Source organism: Rhinoderma darwinii, chromosome 6 (assembly GCF_050947455.1).
Source record: "Rhinoderma darwinii isolate aRhiDar2 chromosome 6, aRhiDar2.hap1, whole genome shotgun sequence".
NCBI classification, from domain to species: Eukaryota; Metazoa; Chordata; class Amphibia; order Anura; family Rhinodermatidae; genus Rhinoderma; species Rhinoderma darwinii.
The window spans coordinates 134,351,362-134,367,038 of NC_134692.1; the positions used below are offsets into that span (position 1 = coordinate 134,351,362).

At 45.4% G+C, this 15,677-nt stretch overlaps 1 protein-coding gene across 1 annotated transcript in view; it reads left to right on the top strand.

Moving 5' to 3' along the window:
• Positions 1 to 14,555, top strand: part of XPO6 (exportin 6) — a 37,487-nt gene extending 22,932 nt beyond the window's left edge. The window contains exons 11-24 of the mRNA XM_075830479.1: positions 871 to 963; positions 2,582 to 2,651; positions 4,678 to 4,837; positions 4,928 to 5,020; positions 5,612 to 5,756; positions 5,841 to 5,987; positions 8,648 to 8,834; positions 9,388 to 9,543; positions 11,062 to 11,176; positions 11,253 to 11,424; positions 11,723 to 11,884; positions 12,390 to 12,488; positions 12,782 to 13,012; positions 13,912 to 14,555. Coding sequence (XP_075686594.1) covers positions 871 to 963; positions 2,582 to 2,651; positions 4,678 to 4,837; positions 4,928 to 5,020; positions 5,612 to 5,756; positions 5,841 to 5,987; positions 8,648 to 8,834; positions 9,388 to 9,543; positions 11,062 to 11,176; positions 11,253 to 11,424; positions 11,723 to 11,884; positions 12,390 to 12,488; positions 12,782 to 13,012; positions 13,912 to 14,013 — 1,932 coding nt within the window. The 3' untranslated portion in view covers positions 14,014 to 14,555. The remainder of the gene's footprint in view (positions 1 to 870; positions 964 to 2,581; positions 2,652 to 4,677; positions 4,838 to 4,927; positions 5,021 to 5,611; positions 5,757 to 5,840; positions 5,988 to 8,647; positions 8,835 to 9,387; positions 9,544 to 11,061; positions 11,177 to 11,252; positions 11,425 to 11,722; positions 11,885 to 12,389; positions 12,489 to 12,781; positions 13,013 to 13,911) is intronic.
• The last annotated feature ends 1,122 nt before the right edge of the window (positions 14,556 to 15,677 follow it).

Sequence of the window (15,677 nt, forward strand, 5' to 3'; positions counted from 1 at the left end):
CCCTAAGCCTTTCCGAGTTAACCCCGCCTCCTTTTCATTGACCGCTTCTCACCTCCCCACAGCGCACACAAAATATTGCATTTGCGCATCAATATTCTGGTGCGTGCGCAGTAACTATATTTGTGGCCCGGACGAAGCAGGGAAGGGTGTCGGACTGTATATGACATGCACGCGATCTCAGATGAGATCTCCGCATTTAGGGTGGGCCAGTTTGGGCCAGCATAAGAAATGGAATGAACGAGACTGCCGGATTACTATAAATAGCGCAAAATGTTCGCAGATCGTTATTTACGGTCAGAGGAGGAGTTTAGGAGAGGGAATAACGGCAATTAACTTTTGACAGCAGCGGCCAGCGAAGGGTGATGAGAGTTCAATAGGTGAAATGCTGGTGACAGGTTCCCTTTAAACCCTGCCAGAGGCGGCGCCTAATAGGAGATCCCGAAGTATTTCAGTGTATTGTACCAGCAATCAAACCATTGTATACTTATGTACGCTGTTTCCGTAATTCATGGTCGGGAATCGCACGTTTCAGCCACGACACCGAGCAGTAGAACGGGGATTAGGGGGCCCCGTTAGATAGATGCGGGTCCCACCTATCTATAGGACATTTATGACATATCCTGTGGATATGTCTCATGGGGAAAACCCATCAAAGGGTGTATATGGATAATATATAGTGCCAGTAGCCACATCTCCCACGCATGCCATCCTACCAACTGATGTTTTTGGTCTGTGTGTGTTCAAGTACCAAAAGGCTTTCAAAATTTGTGCATATACCTTTAAGGAAACTTTATTTTACTGCCACAAGAAAGCAGAAAAATATTTCCTTTTTTTTTTATACTGACTTGTATGTTGTATCTTGTTCCACAGCAGCAAACGGAGTGGCAGAGATATTTACGTCACAGCTTGGAAGTGGTAGCCAAAATCATGGAACTGCTCCCCACGCATGCCTTCAGTACATTGGTAAATGCTGCTTTCTCTTCTTTGTCACAAGCCCTCAAAGGGATTGTCCAAAATTAGAAAAACATGGCTGCTTTCTTCAAAGATAACTGCAACACACCTGTCCACAGGTTGTGTGTGGTATTGCAGCTCCGCACCATTCACTTTGATGAAGCTGAGCTGCAATACCAGACACAACCCATGGACAGTTGTGGCGCTATTTCTGGAAGAAAGCGGCCATGTAATCCTGGACATCCCAATTTAAACTGTTATTCCTATGTGTAGGAATTTAACTTTGTCAATATAATACATGACTTATTGGCGTTCCAACCTTTATAGTCCAGAGCTGCATTCGTAATTCTGCCAGCTTCAGAATTAAAATCTCCCAACATTCTTTGCACAGAGATTGCCCTGTAGTCTTTACACCTGACACTGTACAGTAATCTAATAAAGAAAACCAACTAACTGCGCCCCACCCCTTGCTCTATAGGCGCTCAATTTAGATTGTCTTGTTGATAGTTTCCAATGACAACCAGCAGACTTGGGAATGCAGCTCTGAAGTATAACACAGACTGAAACTGAGGATCAGTACCTGTTTGATGTATTCGTAAAGTTTCAACTTTTTATGTATATGATTTCTCTATATCAGCTATAAAAATTGTTTTGAAAGGGGGAATCTAGAGTTTGTCCCACTAAACCTATCCTTGTAGTGGCGCTGTACAAGCTCCACTGCATAGATTAATGGCTTGCACTATTGACGGTTAACAAGCCCAAAGCAGCCGATGGCAGATTGGAATAAATGGCCCCTTACAAACGGCAAAGATTCTGAATATACCGCTGGCAACCGGAGCATAAAAGAGCGGTGTGCATGTTACAGGATGACCGGGGGGGCGACATCAGATCATGTGTGCGCACCCGCTCCCCCTACTTTAGAATTCATCTTTCATTTCCAGACCTTGACTTGTCCGTTCCTTCAATATTTAAAGTATTTCTTACTTTGCAAAAAAGCTTTTTGGGCCTAATGGAGCAGATGGGAGGATGTCTGGAGCCGGCGTGCATTGACCCTCCTGTTTCTGTCTTTTCTTTCTCCGTCTGCTGAGACTTAAGGTCTTTGTCCTGAACGTTTTGCTTTACAATCCATTTTCCAGCGTTCGTTTTTTATTTTTAGTAAATTGGACCATTTGTGGTAAGTGGCCCTGAACATCCAGCAATTTACCGTTTTATCGTTCCCAGTGGGAAATACTTTATTCTTGCTGGTAATTTTCATTGGCTGGGATTTTACCAATAATTGTATTTTCAGTAGTGGTGGATGAGCTACAGGTAATGACGTGTAGATCTATATCCCATCTCGGACATCCCTTTAAGGAGGTCTTCCTACCTTATACATTTATGGTATATCCTCAAGGTGCCATTAATAGGTTGGGGTCTCTCCTCTGGGATCCGGACCTATTGGCTGTATGTAGGCAGTGACGGAGAGCAGCACCGCTCTCTCCAATGAGGTCCGTAGGAGTCACGAATAATACTTTTCTGCCCAAAATCCTGTGTAATATGTGATTGGCTGATGGATTTCGTGTTCTTTTTTCTTGTGATCGGTGCTGTGCACTTACATTATAATACATTTATCGTCATTCTTGTCTTTTAGTTTGCTGCGCTGCAGGAGAACTTGGAGGTGTATCTCGGGCTGCAGCAGTATATAGTGAACACCGGGGCAGGTATGTATCGCAGGCAATTTGTAAGACTCGTACTTCTACTGTAAGATGGTGTTTAAAGGGCTGTAATGGCTTAAACGGGTTTGGTAATGTTGCGGGATGTTTTTTTTAGTTTTTTTTTTTATACTGATGACCTATCCACAGGTTGGGTCATCCGTATATGATCGGTAGAGTTACGACACCCAAACCCCTCACCGATCAGCTGTTCCGGCTGCGGAGCAGAGCTGCAGCACGGCCGCTATTCAGCAGTCTGAGCCTTCTGCTTCCTTCTTCTTATGTATACGCCTAACGTAGGACAATAACGAGGTGTAAACACTAATTATACAACTTTCTAATATCATTTGTTTACATTTCTTCCTGTACCATTTTCAAGATCTGTGCTTGTGTTCAGTGAATGTCAACATTCTCATATACACTTATAAGCTGAAAACCTTGAGGCTCCATTCACACGAGCGTGTTCGGTCCGTGATATACGGTCCGCGTGTCTGCCGCAAATTCCCGGACCGAACACACTGCGGGGAGCCGGGCTCCTAGCATCATCGTTATCTATGATGCTCGGTGTCCCTGCCTCGCTGCTGGAAAACTATCCTGTACTGTAATCATGTTTTCAGTACAGAACAGTGGTTCCGCGGAGAGGCAGTGACACGCTCGTGTGAATTCAGCCTTAGAGCCAGTTCACACGTTGCGTAAATATTGCAGCTTTTCCGCAGCAAATACAGTAGCAGAAGAGTGGATGAGGTAAAACCAATCTCATCCACACGCTGCATAAATAGCGCTCCGAAATTGACCTGCGGTGCGGATCTTCATTCCGCAGCATGACCATTGTCTATAGTCTGTGTTTCATCCTCCTGGGAGGTCATCCCAGGAGGCCGGCCTGCTAGCAGGGCGGATGCGCTGCTTGCTATTACGCAGAGTATCCGCCCAGTGTGAGCTCCGCCTTAGGGTATGTTCACTTGTAGCGTAAACACTGCAGAATTCCCGTCCGGATTTTATTTGCTGAAATCGTGCAGCGATTTCGCAAACATAAAATGACACGCTGCGGATTGAAAAATCCATACAGCCAGTCCATTTCTGCACGTTTTTTTTCTGCAGCGTGGGGATGAAATTTCAGCCACTTTGCTGCTACTGTAAACGCTGCAGAATTTCCTTACAGAAAATCCGGACGGAAATTCTGCAGTGTTTACACTACGTGTGAACATGGTCTTACAGGCGTAATACTGAGCGATTGCGACGAGCTTAGACCATTCTCTGTGAGCTGAGAAACCTTGAATAAAGGCGGATGTGTCTTCCTTAACTACATTGCTGCAAACTAGGACAGGAGAGAGATGTATTTGACTCCGAGGTTATCCAGACTGAATGCAATTTTAGCAAAGCCTCTGCTGTGAGAAGCTTTAGATCAGGGCAGGTTCTGGATGTAAACTGTGTTTGGTCACTGACAGCAAGCAGAAATCTCGACAATTGTGAGGATAACTTGGGTGGTTATAAATCTGCGTGTTCTGTTGTATGTAAAGATGAGGGAAAAAAAAGAAACATTTTGGGAATCGAGCAGGACGATAGTAGAACTCTAAATAATTCCTATCAAGTGTCATATTGGCAAAAGATGGAAAGTTTGTGTAGGGACTGATTTGCAGGGTAGGGATGCCGCAGAAAAATTGCATCATGGGAGAATCTGCGCTGGTAGGAGTGGGAAGTGCTTCTGAGGAGTTGGATTAGTTTTGGAGAATTTCACATGGTTACAGAAGAAATCCATATCTGAAAGGTAATAAATCAATCGCCTGCTAATTCCCGACCCCCATGTCTTTGGGGCAGCAGACTCCGGCTGACCTAAAACAGCGTAATTGGGATGCAGGTAGTTTTTAGAGAATTACATTTCCCTGCTTCTGCTGGGCTTTATTATTGGATTCCTCATCTATAGAGGGAGCGGTTTCCAATAGTAGCCGGCTAGTCCGGGATCGCTGTATATGTCATTTTTATAGGTTGCCACCATATAGTGATATAAGGTTTTTAATGAACGTCTCTACCCTTACAGAACAGCGTCTCAATGTGACGGCAGAGAATGACTGTCGCCGGTTGCACTGTTCCTTGCGTGACCTCAGCTCCCTCCTCCAGGCTGTCGGGAGACTCGCTGAGTACTTTATCGGGGATGTATTCGAGGCTCGCTTCAATAATGCCCTTACTGTTGTGGAAAGGTAACGGCTGACGCTGGTTCTAAAATTCCTGGAAATTCGAGATTAAATTGAAATCCTCATCTGTCCCTTCCCCCGTCTCCTCTTTGGCAGGTTGGTCAAAGTCACGTTGTATGGCTCTGAGATTAAGCCGTACAATATAGAAACCGCCGTGCCATTAGTGCTGAAGCCAGACCTGGTGGATGTGTGAGTATTTCATCTTGGCGCTATTACTTATGATTAAAGTGGAGCTGAACTTTGAAGTAACTTTTGACATGTCAAAATGACCCCCCACCGATCGCTAAAACAAAGCGGTAGAAGCGCTTGGATGAGCACTGTGCCGCTTCGCTTTGGATCGGCTGTACTCTGAAAGCTGAGCGAGCGGTGTACGTACTCCGACTTTTGTATTGAGCTCGTACACCGCTCCGAGGAATGACTATCAGAAACGAAGCGGCACCGCGTTCACCTAAGCGCTTCTGACACTTCGTTTTAGTGATCGCTGGGAGTCTCGCTGCTCGGACCCCCACCGATCACAACTTTTGACATGTTACTATGACACGTCAAAAGTTTTTTGAAAGTTTAGTTACTTTTTTAGTGACTGTATAGCATTGATCTGTCTTGCTAACCTTGCTTGACAATCAAAAATATATGAAGGGTTTTTACTTACTTGGCAGATCCCTTGTGAGTTGGCGGTCTGGCATGTTGTATTGCTGATGAGTGCAAGGGAAGATTACAATCCTATAGACGGATCTGTAATTTATAAAGTACATAATATCTGTGGTGTTTTATCCTTGGCAGCCATGCCCAGTCCCTGGCAGCGTTACAAGCTTACTCCCACTGGCTTGCTCGATTCTACAGCGAGGTTCAGCACCGGAACCCTCAGCAGTTTATGTCTATCATCTCCACCGCAATGGAGGCGCTACCCCCGCTCATCAGCTCCAAGGTGAGTCCAGGTGGAAGTGGTCTGGTTTAATGTGGCGAGGAGGTGATTTCGAAGACCCCCTCACTTACTTTTGAGTCTTTCCAGGTACAAGAAAAGCTGCTTCTCTCGGCATGTCATCTACTGGTCTCGGTGGCTACGACGGTGCGGCCTGTGTTTCTCATCAACATTCCTGCCGTCCAGAAGGTGTTCAGCCGCGTGACAGACAGTTCTGCGCAGAGGCTACCGGAAGAGGTGAGTTTCCTCACTAAATTGCACTCCACCAGTCCCCATTAGGACTGTGTACATTCAGGCTCTAACTTTGCAACCATGGTGACATATCGTCATGTGACTGCATCGTCCAATTACTGTTGCGAGACGTTACGGCGTCTTGGAGGACTTCAGCTTTTGTATTGGGTACTTCTGTCACGTGATCCACTATGTGTCTGTGAAACGACATGCAATAGATGGATCTGTGGATTCCACACGAACGCACAGGTTTTATGCAGTTTTTGGCTCCGCTTTGTTTTTGTTTTTTAACCAAACACAGAAGTGGACACAAAAGAAAGGCGATGCATCAGACTTTTATTTAGACGTTTTTTCTTTATTTTGGATCCACTTCTGACTTTGGCTCAGAAAACGGAGCCAAAAACGCCATCAAAACTGTGTGTGATCCTGGCCTTAGGGTTGTGGATCATCAGGATATTGATAACTTTCCTCTTGCCGGATTTTCCCTGGATATTCCGGCTTGTTGATTCTGTGGCAGGATATAAGCTGTACAGGTCGTCCTGATGCGGTGATCGTTGTAGGCACTACATTTTATTATGCTCACATCAATAGGAAGACCCTGAGGGGGCGGTGCATGACACAGATTCAATTTGATATTCTTTTGAATGCCCTGACCCCTCGGGCCCTGCACTCGACCCAACACTCTGTATCCGTTTTCCTATACAGTCTTCCTTTTTTTTTTTTTTTTAATTCACAAATAAATTTTATTGTAAATACAGAGCATTGAGATGTGTAGACATGTCCACCGCAAGTACAAAAAACACAATAATTCAATACAGCAATGTGTCAGAAGAATCATAAATTCTGAAAATGAGGGCAATGAAAGTGACCAAGTAAAGAAATGTCATACAAAACCATATAAAGCGAGCAGGGTATCTTGAAAGTTTACACTCCTGGAGTATTTATAATCCAGCGTGTAAAGTCAATCATTGCCTAATGCATACGACAAAGGGTTAACCAGTTAACTAAAACTCAAATGGTTTCCACATGTAGCGATACATAAAAAATAGAACATAAACATGTCCGGTAATATTTGGCAAATGATCAGGACCTATATCTATACCACGTTGAAGGTAGAGGTCCATAGTGTATAATGTAGACATAGAATGCGAGAGGAGCCAAACCAACAGGGCAGATATGAGCCGCATCCGTGGCAGTAAACCGATCAAGGGCTCGGGGGCCAATCCGAGATTCTGTGTTGGGGGGAGCAGACGGTAGCGGGAGACTGCAGCCATCTATCCCAAATCGTGGTGAATTTGAGAGGACAGTTTCTATGTTGGAATAACCATTTCTTGTGGAGTAACCAGAGACAGCCGTTCTGCAAATGTAGGGGCGCGACAGGACAACCATGTTTTGGCTAACCGTTTTTTGGCATAATATGTCTCCACAATAAATGTATGGATATGAGGGGAGTCCTAATCTGCTACAGTGTTCCTTGTAGGCCCCATGCACACGAACGTAAAAACGCCTGTAATTACGGGCCCATGGACTTCTATTGGCCACGGGTACCTCCCCGTATGCTTACGGGAAGGTGCCGGTGCCGTTGAAAAATATAGAACATGTCCTATTTCAGGCCGTAATTACGGCACGGGCAGGCCCATAGAAGTATATGGGGCTCCCGTAATTACGGGTGACTACGTGTGTGCACCCGTAATTACGGGAGTGTTGCTAGGCGACGTCGGTAAATAGTCACTGTCCAGGGTGCTGAAAGAGTTAAACGATCGGCAGTAACTTTCAGCACCCTGGACAGTGACTACCGATCCCAATATAGATCAATCTGTAAAAAAAAAAAGACTTTCATACTTACCCAGAACTCCCGGCTTCTTCCTCCAGTCCAGCCTCCCGGGATGACGTTTCAGCCCATGTGACCGCTGCAGCCAATCACAGGCCAATCACAGGCTGCAGCTGTCATATGGACTGCCGCGTCATCCAGGGAGGCTGGACTGGATGTCAAGAAAGGGACGCGTCACCAAGACAACGGCCGGTAATTATGAATTTTTTTTACTTTTATTACGGAAAGGGCTGTCCCTTCTCTCTATCCTGCACTGATAGAGAGAAGGGGCTGCCGATTTTTACTGCAGTGCAATTTTGCAGCGAAAACGTGCCAGTAAATACGGGTGGAATACGGGTGACACCGGACCCGTATTTACGGGAGGACAAAAATACATTCGTGTGCATGAGGCCTTAATCTTGACAACAGCCTAAATAACGTCCGTATGACTGACCGCATCACCTTGCAAACTATAGTGCGCTTGTACAGGCTTTTGTGTTGCATGGGCTCGGCATTAGACCGGAGAAAGGGAGAAGGATAAAGATATTTATATAAATAACCACCTTTAGTGATCAATTAGGAAGCTTCATGTAGGACACCATATAATCTGTGATATTATTAGATCATTACCCGGCAGCTTGTCTTCATACTGTCAACCTGTCTGATAACGTTCCCGTCAAACTCCAAATCTATTAAAGGGCCGGCCGTGAGTGAGCCGATCACTGCTTCCTAGGGATTCTCTCTACTTTCTGTGGGATCTTTATTGCACATCATGTCTGTTTCTGATATTTATGGTGACTGGTTCTTTTTACTCCACGGTAAATGATTCCTTTTCTTTTGTCTCTGGTTCTTGCAGGCTCAGGTGCTGCTGTGTCGTGCTCTTTCTAATGTCCTCCTTCTCCCATGGCCAAATGTCACGGAGGGAGAGCAGCAGTGGGCAGAGCGCTCTAGTCATCATGCCAACCTCCTGAACAGCCTGACCAGAGACTACCGCCAACTGAAGGGCAACGCTGCTCCTCAAAGGAAGGGGCAACTTGAGGCTAGTGAGTATCAGAGCCCCCCAAGATATCATTGTCACCTCTTCTGTAATGTATCACTAGAGCACATACATTTTCCATGGCGTTTTTTTTTCATCTTGTTTAAAGTATAGCTAAACGTTCGGCAAACTTCTGACGCGTCATAGTGACCCATCAGAAGTTTTGATTGGTGGGGGTCCGAGCACGGAGACTCCCACCAATCGCTAGAACGAAGCAGCTGAAGGTCTCGTGTTAGCGCTCAGCCTCTTCGTGTCTGTTCAGCTTTTTCCGGAAATGTATCCGTGTACGGACTCAATAGAAAGTCTATGAGCCTGTACTCCGATACATCGGCTTTCCGGAAAAAAGCCAAACAGACACGAAGCGGCTGAGCGCCCACACGAGACCTTCAGCTGCTTCGTTCTAGGCATTGGTGGGGGTCTCAGTGCTCGGACCCCCACCAATATAAACTTCTGACATGTCACTATGACATGTCAGAAGTTTGCCGAACGTTTAGCTACACTTTTAATGGTTTCATACCTTCCTCACATGTATTTATTTACTTTTTATCATCCTTCCCCAGCCAAGCGTGTCATCTGTCAGACGTTGGGTGTGCTAAAGGACATTGTAGAAAACATCTCCGGCGAGGGCACCAAATCTCGGCAGATCTGTTACCAGTCTATGCAGGAGTCGGCTCAGCTCTCCCTCACTCTCTTCCCAGCATACATTCACCAGTCTGGTATGTAAATCCTCTCCCTTATGTCCTTTTCTTTGACCTATGATAGATTGGGCTGTTCAGTAGTTATTATACATCATTATATAATTTACTATGAGATCTCAGTCCTTCCACCTTCATCCAGGTACAAACCCGAGCTGTGTGGGGAGGGACATCTTCAATAGACATGACATCCCGCCATAGTAAAGGAGAAGAAAGGACTTGTATATACTAAAAAAAATATGCAAACCAATCGCTCCCATAATTCTATACAGTGGGGGGGGGGGGGGAGACGAATTGCCGTGTGATTTCTCTTTGCTGCTACTTCTGTCAGTGGACGCGGATAGTAAAAGTTCAGCCTATCCGATGAATATTTCCATTATTATGACCTGTAAGACTAAAGTTGGCCATACACATTAGGTCCTAGGGGCCACCTGACTGTCCCCCAAAGGCAGAAATGGGGGGGGGGGGGGGGATCAGGCATGGTGGAATTCAACATGGCTGATCCTTTGTGGCTGTGGGAGATAAGCCGCGGCTGGTAGTGTTTGCCAGCAGATTTATTCCCCTTAAAGTGTAACGCAATGTTTAACAAACTTCTGACACGTCCGAGCACTGAGACCCCCACCAATCGCTAAAACTAAGCAGCTGCAGCGCTCAGCCGCTTCATGTCTGTTCGGCTCTTTCCGGAATTAAATGTATCGGAGTACGGGCTCATAGACTTTGTATTGAGTCTGTACTCTGATACATTAATTTCTGGAAAAACGGAACAGACACGAAGCGGCTGAGCGCTCACACGAGCGCTGCAGCTGCTTAGTTTTAGCGATTGGTGGGGGTCTCGGTGCTCGGACCTCACCAACCCAAACTTCTGACATGTCACTATGACGTGTCAGGAGTTTGTAAGAACGTTTAGTTACATTTTAACCCTATTGAAATACACACGCATGCTCGGGCATAGGGAGAGATGGCCACAGCTTTTTATGACACGTTTTTCGGCAAAGAACGCTTGCAGAAAAAGGTAAAAAAAAAAAGCTGCAAAAAACACGTGTGGTGCAAAATAACTTCAATAAAACTGGAGCTGATATTTCCTGGCAGAAAACTGTGTGAACTAGGCCTAATGCGTTGGGCTACTTTTCGGGTCTGGTCATCCCCATAGGCATCAGGTATTTGGCAGATCCTGCTGAAAGTGCCAAAACCTCATCCAATGTCTGTGAATAGATCTGGTAATACAAGGTATAGGGGGTATTGTCAGGTAGAGCGATCCAATCCAGAAAACCCACAAAATATAACACGTCAGTCAGGAAACGCTCGTATAGACTCTACAGGGGGATAACCCAATATTCTGTCTGGCAGCCACGCTCCCGTGTGTCATGTACAGTGCTATGCTGTGAAATTAGTTTTGTTTTTTGCCAATCTCCAATGGGCGGCTGAATATTTGTACTGGAAGGGCATCCTAGGACTTGTAGCTCGGGGCATACTGGTGACCTAAGACTGAACGCCCGCTTCTTCTTTTAGTGGCGTCTTCTGATTATTTTTCTCCCGTAGATGTGACTGAGGAGATGCTCAGCTTTTTCTTAGCCTTGTTCCAAGGACTCCGGGTACAAATGGGGGTGCCGTTTACTGAGCAGATCATACAGACCTTCCTCAACATGTTCACCAGGTAACCATGCTGAACCCTACACACACCGGCGATCGTTATTGTGTCCAGTGCTCATTATATCACCCCCTGTCCGCAGGGAGCAGCTGGCAGAAAGTATACTACAGGAGGGCAGCGCCGGCTGCCATGTGGTGGAGAAGTTTCTGAAGATCCTGCAGGTTGTAGTCCAGGAACCTGGTCCGGCCTTTAAACCTTTCCTGCCGAGTATCCTGTCGCTGTGCATGGAGCAGCTGTACCCCATTATTGCAGAGGTAAGTGGTCATCGCTGTACAGTAGTCTTTTTAGGCGCGAGCCTCACAGCGACTCAGGCCATGACGCCGATCACGCGGCCAAAGATTGCGGCGGCGCTTGCCTGCGTCGCAGTAATGAAGGTAAATGAGGCCGCATTGTGACCTGCAGGTTCGGAATTTTTTTTGTGACCCGGCAACCTTTATGGGTGACAACGCGGCCACATTCACTTTCATTACTACAAGGCAGGCAGCGCGACACCGCAGCCGAGGTTGTCGTGTAGCCCCAGCCTAATGCTGTTTTTAATCATTGCTTCTGCAGCGCCCATCCCCCGATGTGAAAGCTGAGCTATTTGAGCTGCTGTTCCAGCTCCTGCATCACAATTGGAGGTATTTCTACCGCTCTTCAGTTCTAGCCAATGTGCAGCGAGATGGCGGCGACGAGCCCATGGAGAACGAGGCACAGTTCATTGGTGTCATGCAGGTCAGTGCTCAACTAACCCCATTTCCTTTTTTTTTTTTAAGAGATGCTTTTAACAGTAAAGAACAGATACAATGAATCGGTACACAACTTGGCAATGAGCAAAGCACCGATACATATCACATTACAGTATATCTATAAGCGATCCACATGTATGAGGCTGCCGTATCCAAATATTATAATACTAAGCAAATAGGAGAATGAAAGTGCATCATCGCCCGACGGTAAAAAAAAACCACATGCATTCGCACCACAGTCAAAGGGAGGTTCTTAGCGCACATTTTGATCAAATTGTGTGAGCCCACCTGCCACGAAAAGGCGACCTCTATCTCTCTTTTCATTCATTTTTGCAGTGTAGACCGCACACAGGTAATGTCACATTTTTGAGCGCCCATTAACAGCTGTAGTTGTAATCTCCGAATATTTAGTAAAATAATGGTGTGTTCATCCTCTTCATGATTGGAAATCTAATTTAAGGCCTTTATTCTCTCCTCTGTCCCCCCCACAGGCATTTGGTCAGTCATTTCTACAACCCGATATCCATCTTTTCAAACAGAATCTCAGCTATCTGGAGACCCTGAACAGCAAACACAAATTGTACCATAAGGTGAGACGTTCTATTTAAGGCTCGGTTCCCCCATCCATTAAACCAGGCAGCAAGTTATCGGCCTGAGCTCTTTATTTACATATAAAAATATTGTGCCAGGGACCTTAATTGTGGCAAAAAAAATTAATAAATGTGATTTGACCGCACTGTGTGAATAAGTCCGAACTGAGATCGGAGGAGCCACTGCAGGGGACATGTCTGACTGGCCGCAGCTTTGTTATTGGGAACCTAGAATAGCAGTCACCTGGAGTTTCCATCCTCCTCATCGCTTGTCTGTTCTCCATCTCTTCTAGAAGCTGTTCCGGGCCATGATGCTGCCGCAGTTTGTCAGTGTTTTACTTCAGGTTCTTATCCACAAGTCCCATGATCTGCTCCAGGAGGAAATAGGCATTGCAGTCTACAACATGGCGTCTGTGGACTTCAGCACTTTCTTTTCTGCCTTCTTACCTGAATTCTTAGCCGGCTGCCAGGGCATTGATAGCAGTCAGAAGAATGTCCTCGCCCGCAACTTTAAGATGGAACGGGTGAGGAAAGCTTGTTGCGTCTACAGCCCTAAGGCTACCGTAGAAAAAATGAATGTGTGTGTGTATATATATATATATATGTATGTTTATGAAGGCTCTCGGATATTGGACCGTGTCTAAATATATACGGTAGAGAGATTCCCCCTATGTCTAGGCTGCTGTATATATATATTTTTTAATCTAATTAGTATACATGGCGCCAAAACTAACAGCACCCATAATGGGAGATCAGCGCAGCTTGTACAAAATCAGAAAGGTGCTGTAAGGTTATGGGGACACCAGAAATCAGGGCGACTATAAATGCGGACATACGTGACTGCCATAAACAGCACTTGTATTCCCTCAATAGATAAGAACTTCATTGTTTGGTGTTTTTTTTGGGGCGATACACACGACTACATGGCGCTACGTCACATTTGCAAAAGGTGGTGGGGGGAAAAAAAAAAAGCTGATTTGCTTCTGAAGTTGGCTGTACTTTTATTTATAATCTTTAAAGGTCTAATCCAGCCTTTACAATCGATGGCCTATCCCTAGGATCGACAATCACTGTACGATCGGTGGGCGTTCGACCACCAGGGCCGTCAGAACGATGGGGACATGTAGCTTGCTAGAGCACAGTGGCCCTTGTATTATTTATCCAGGCACAGCGCTGTATATACTCATGTGTCCGGGGCTGCCGCTCCGTGCGCTGACTTGAACGGGCTGAGCTGCTGTACCAGGCATCGCTATACTATGGTCGTGTGCTTGGACGAACAATGAGCGGCGCTTCATTTTGATAATCTTTGCTTGTCGGGTTCCCACCGATCATATATTGATGGGCCTGTCAAATAAACAGCCTAGTTAACCCTTTTAAGCTGGCACCAAGAAATGAATGCCAATCGTCTTCTCTCTTCTTCCAGGACCTGCCTTCGTTTACTCAGAGCGTGCATCGCTTGGTCAATGACCTCCGGTATTACAGACTCTGCAACGACAGCCTCCCCCCAGGAACTGTGAAACTGTGACAGAACCGGCGACCCTCCCCCAAGCCGAAGTCTTGCATCGACCGTCTTAACTCACCTGCTACAGATGTGAATCTCGCTCCTCCACTCATCCTTTTTATTTTTTCTGTTTTATATATATATATATAATTTTCTTTTATGTTTTTTTTAAATAAATCCTTAAATGGTTTTAGCACTTTCTCTCTGCGAGATTTCAGTGCCTCTCCTGTTTTCTCCACTTAATCTGTTTTTGATATAAATCCCTCTGGTAGCTCGGGGGTTAAGTAAATGCTCCCTTGCCTTTTTAACTGTAAAAAACGTCAAATTTACAAAACCTTCAATATCGTTCCCTGATAATGGAGAATGTGGGTGACAGTCACCCGTTATGGACACTGACGTCTGGATTTTAAGACCGTATAGGCTACTTGTTCGCCCCCGATCGGTTGGGGTACACAAACTTTATTATGTATTTTATAATTATTATTTTTTTCTTTTGTGTTTTTTTGTTATCATTCCATTGTGAAATTGCAGTCGCTTCCTGCGAATAAAATGAATGCTTTGTTTAATACGGGTCGTCGGTGGTGGTCTTATTGGGGGAGGGTCAAAGCTTTTTCCAAGAGATTACATTCAAACTTGCCTGTGTTTTAGGCTAGGGCTCCACAGCAACCTTTGGTCGTGTGATGATCGCAGTACAGTCATGGGTTACCATGGTCATTCGACTACCCCCCCCCCCCCAACATCATCCCCAAAAATGTTTCCCTATAGAAAAAGTTAGGGACATTCGTCGTTGTTCCATTAGTCACATGACCAAGAGTCATTGCGGAGCCAAGTCTTAGGGATTATTTGGTTTTATAGGGCTCAGAAACTGCATAGAAATGGGTTTAATTGTGGAAACGAAGCCAATATTGAGAAGCATCCATGTGATACAGGGCACAGGGGTGGAGTTGTGACAACCTGATTAAGAGCAGTTGTCCTATTGGGTAATTAGGTGATCTATTACAGTGCGTATGATTGGTCAGTGAGCATCCACGAAAGTATAATTTTATATTTTAAGGGGTTTTCCAGGCATCTAAAATTACAATTGTATAACATCTTTCCACATTGTACAATTAGTTATAAATTACAGAGTAATGATTGGAGTCACCACTAGAGGGCGCAGTGTTTTACCATGCAGCAGGACCAAGCCATACTGATCAGTTTGTCTCTAGGTGGGGTTGTCCAATCTGGTGAACCCCTTGAAGATCCAATGCTTTGTAACCCCCCCCCCCCCTCCTTGTTCAATCTCTTTCCTCGTTCTTGTGTAATCTTCTGAGAAATTTTATTGAATGTCTTTGTTTGTTTTTATTTTCCCCTCATCATTTTGGAACTTCCGGCTAATTGCTTAAAAGGTCAGGTCAGGTCATACCATTTATCTCACTCCAGGGAGCTCCCATCCACAGAGCACTTAGATCCTCTGTTGTTCACCATGAAGCCATCGCCACATTAGATCTCCGGGTTCCTCTGTGATCCGCAACGTTCTCACACACTGATAATCGTCATAAATGACTTGTTCCATATTCAAGAATCCATGCGCTGATGCTGTTCAGTGTAAAGGCTGTCAACACCACAAAGGCATCAAAAAAAGCAACCCTTGTAAATCGTGTATGCAGCTCCTATGCAGACCTATGTTACTCCATAGTTACACACAG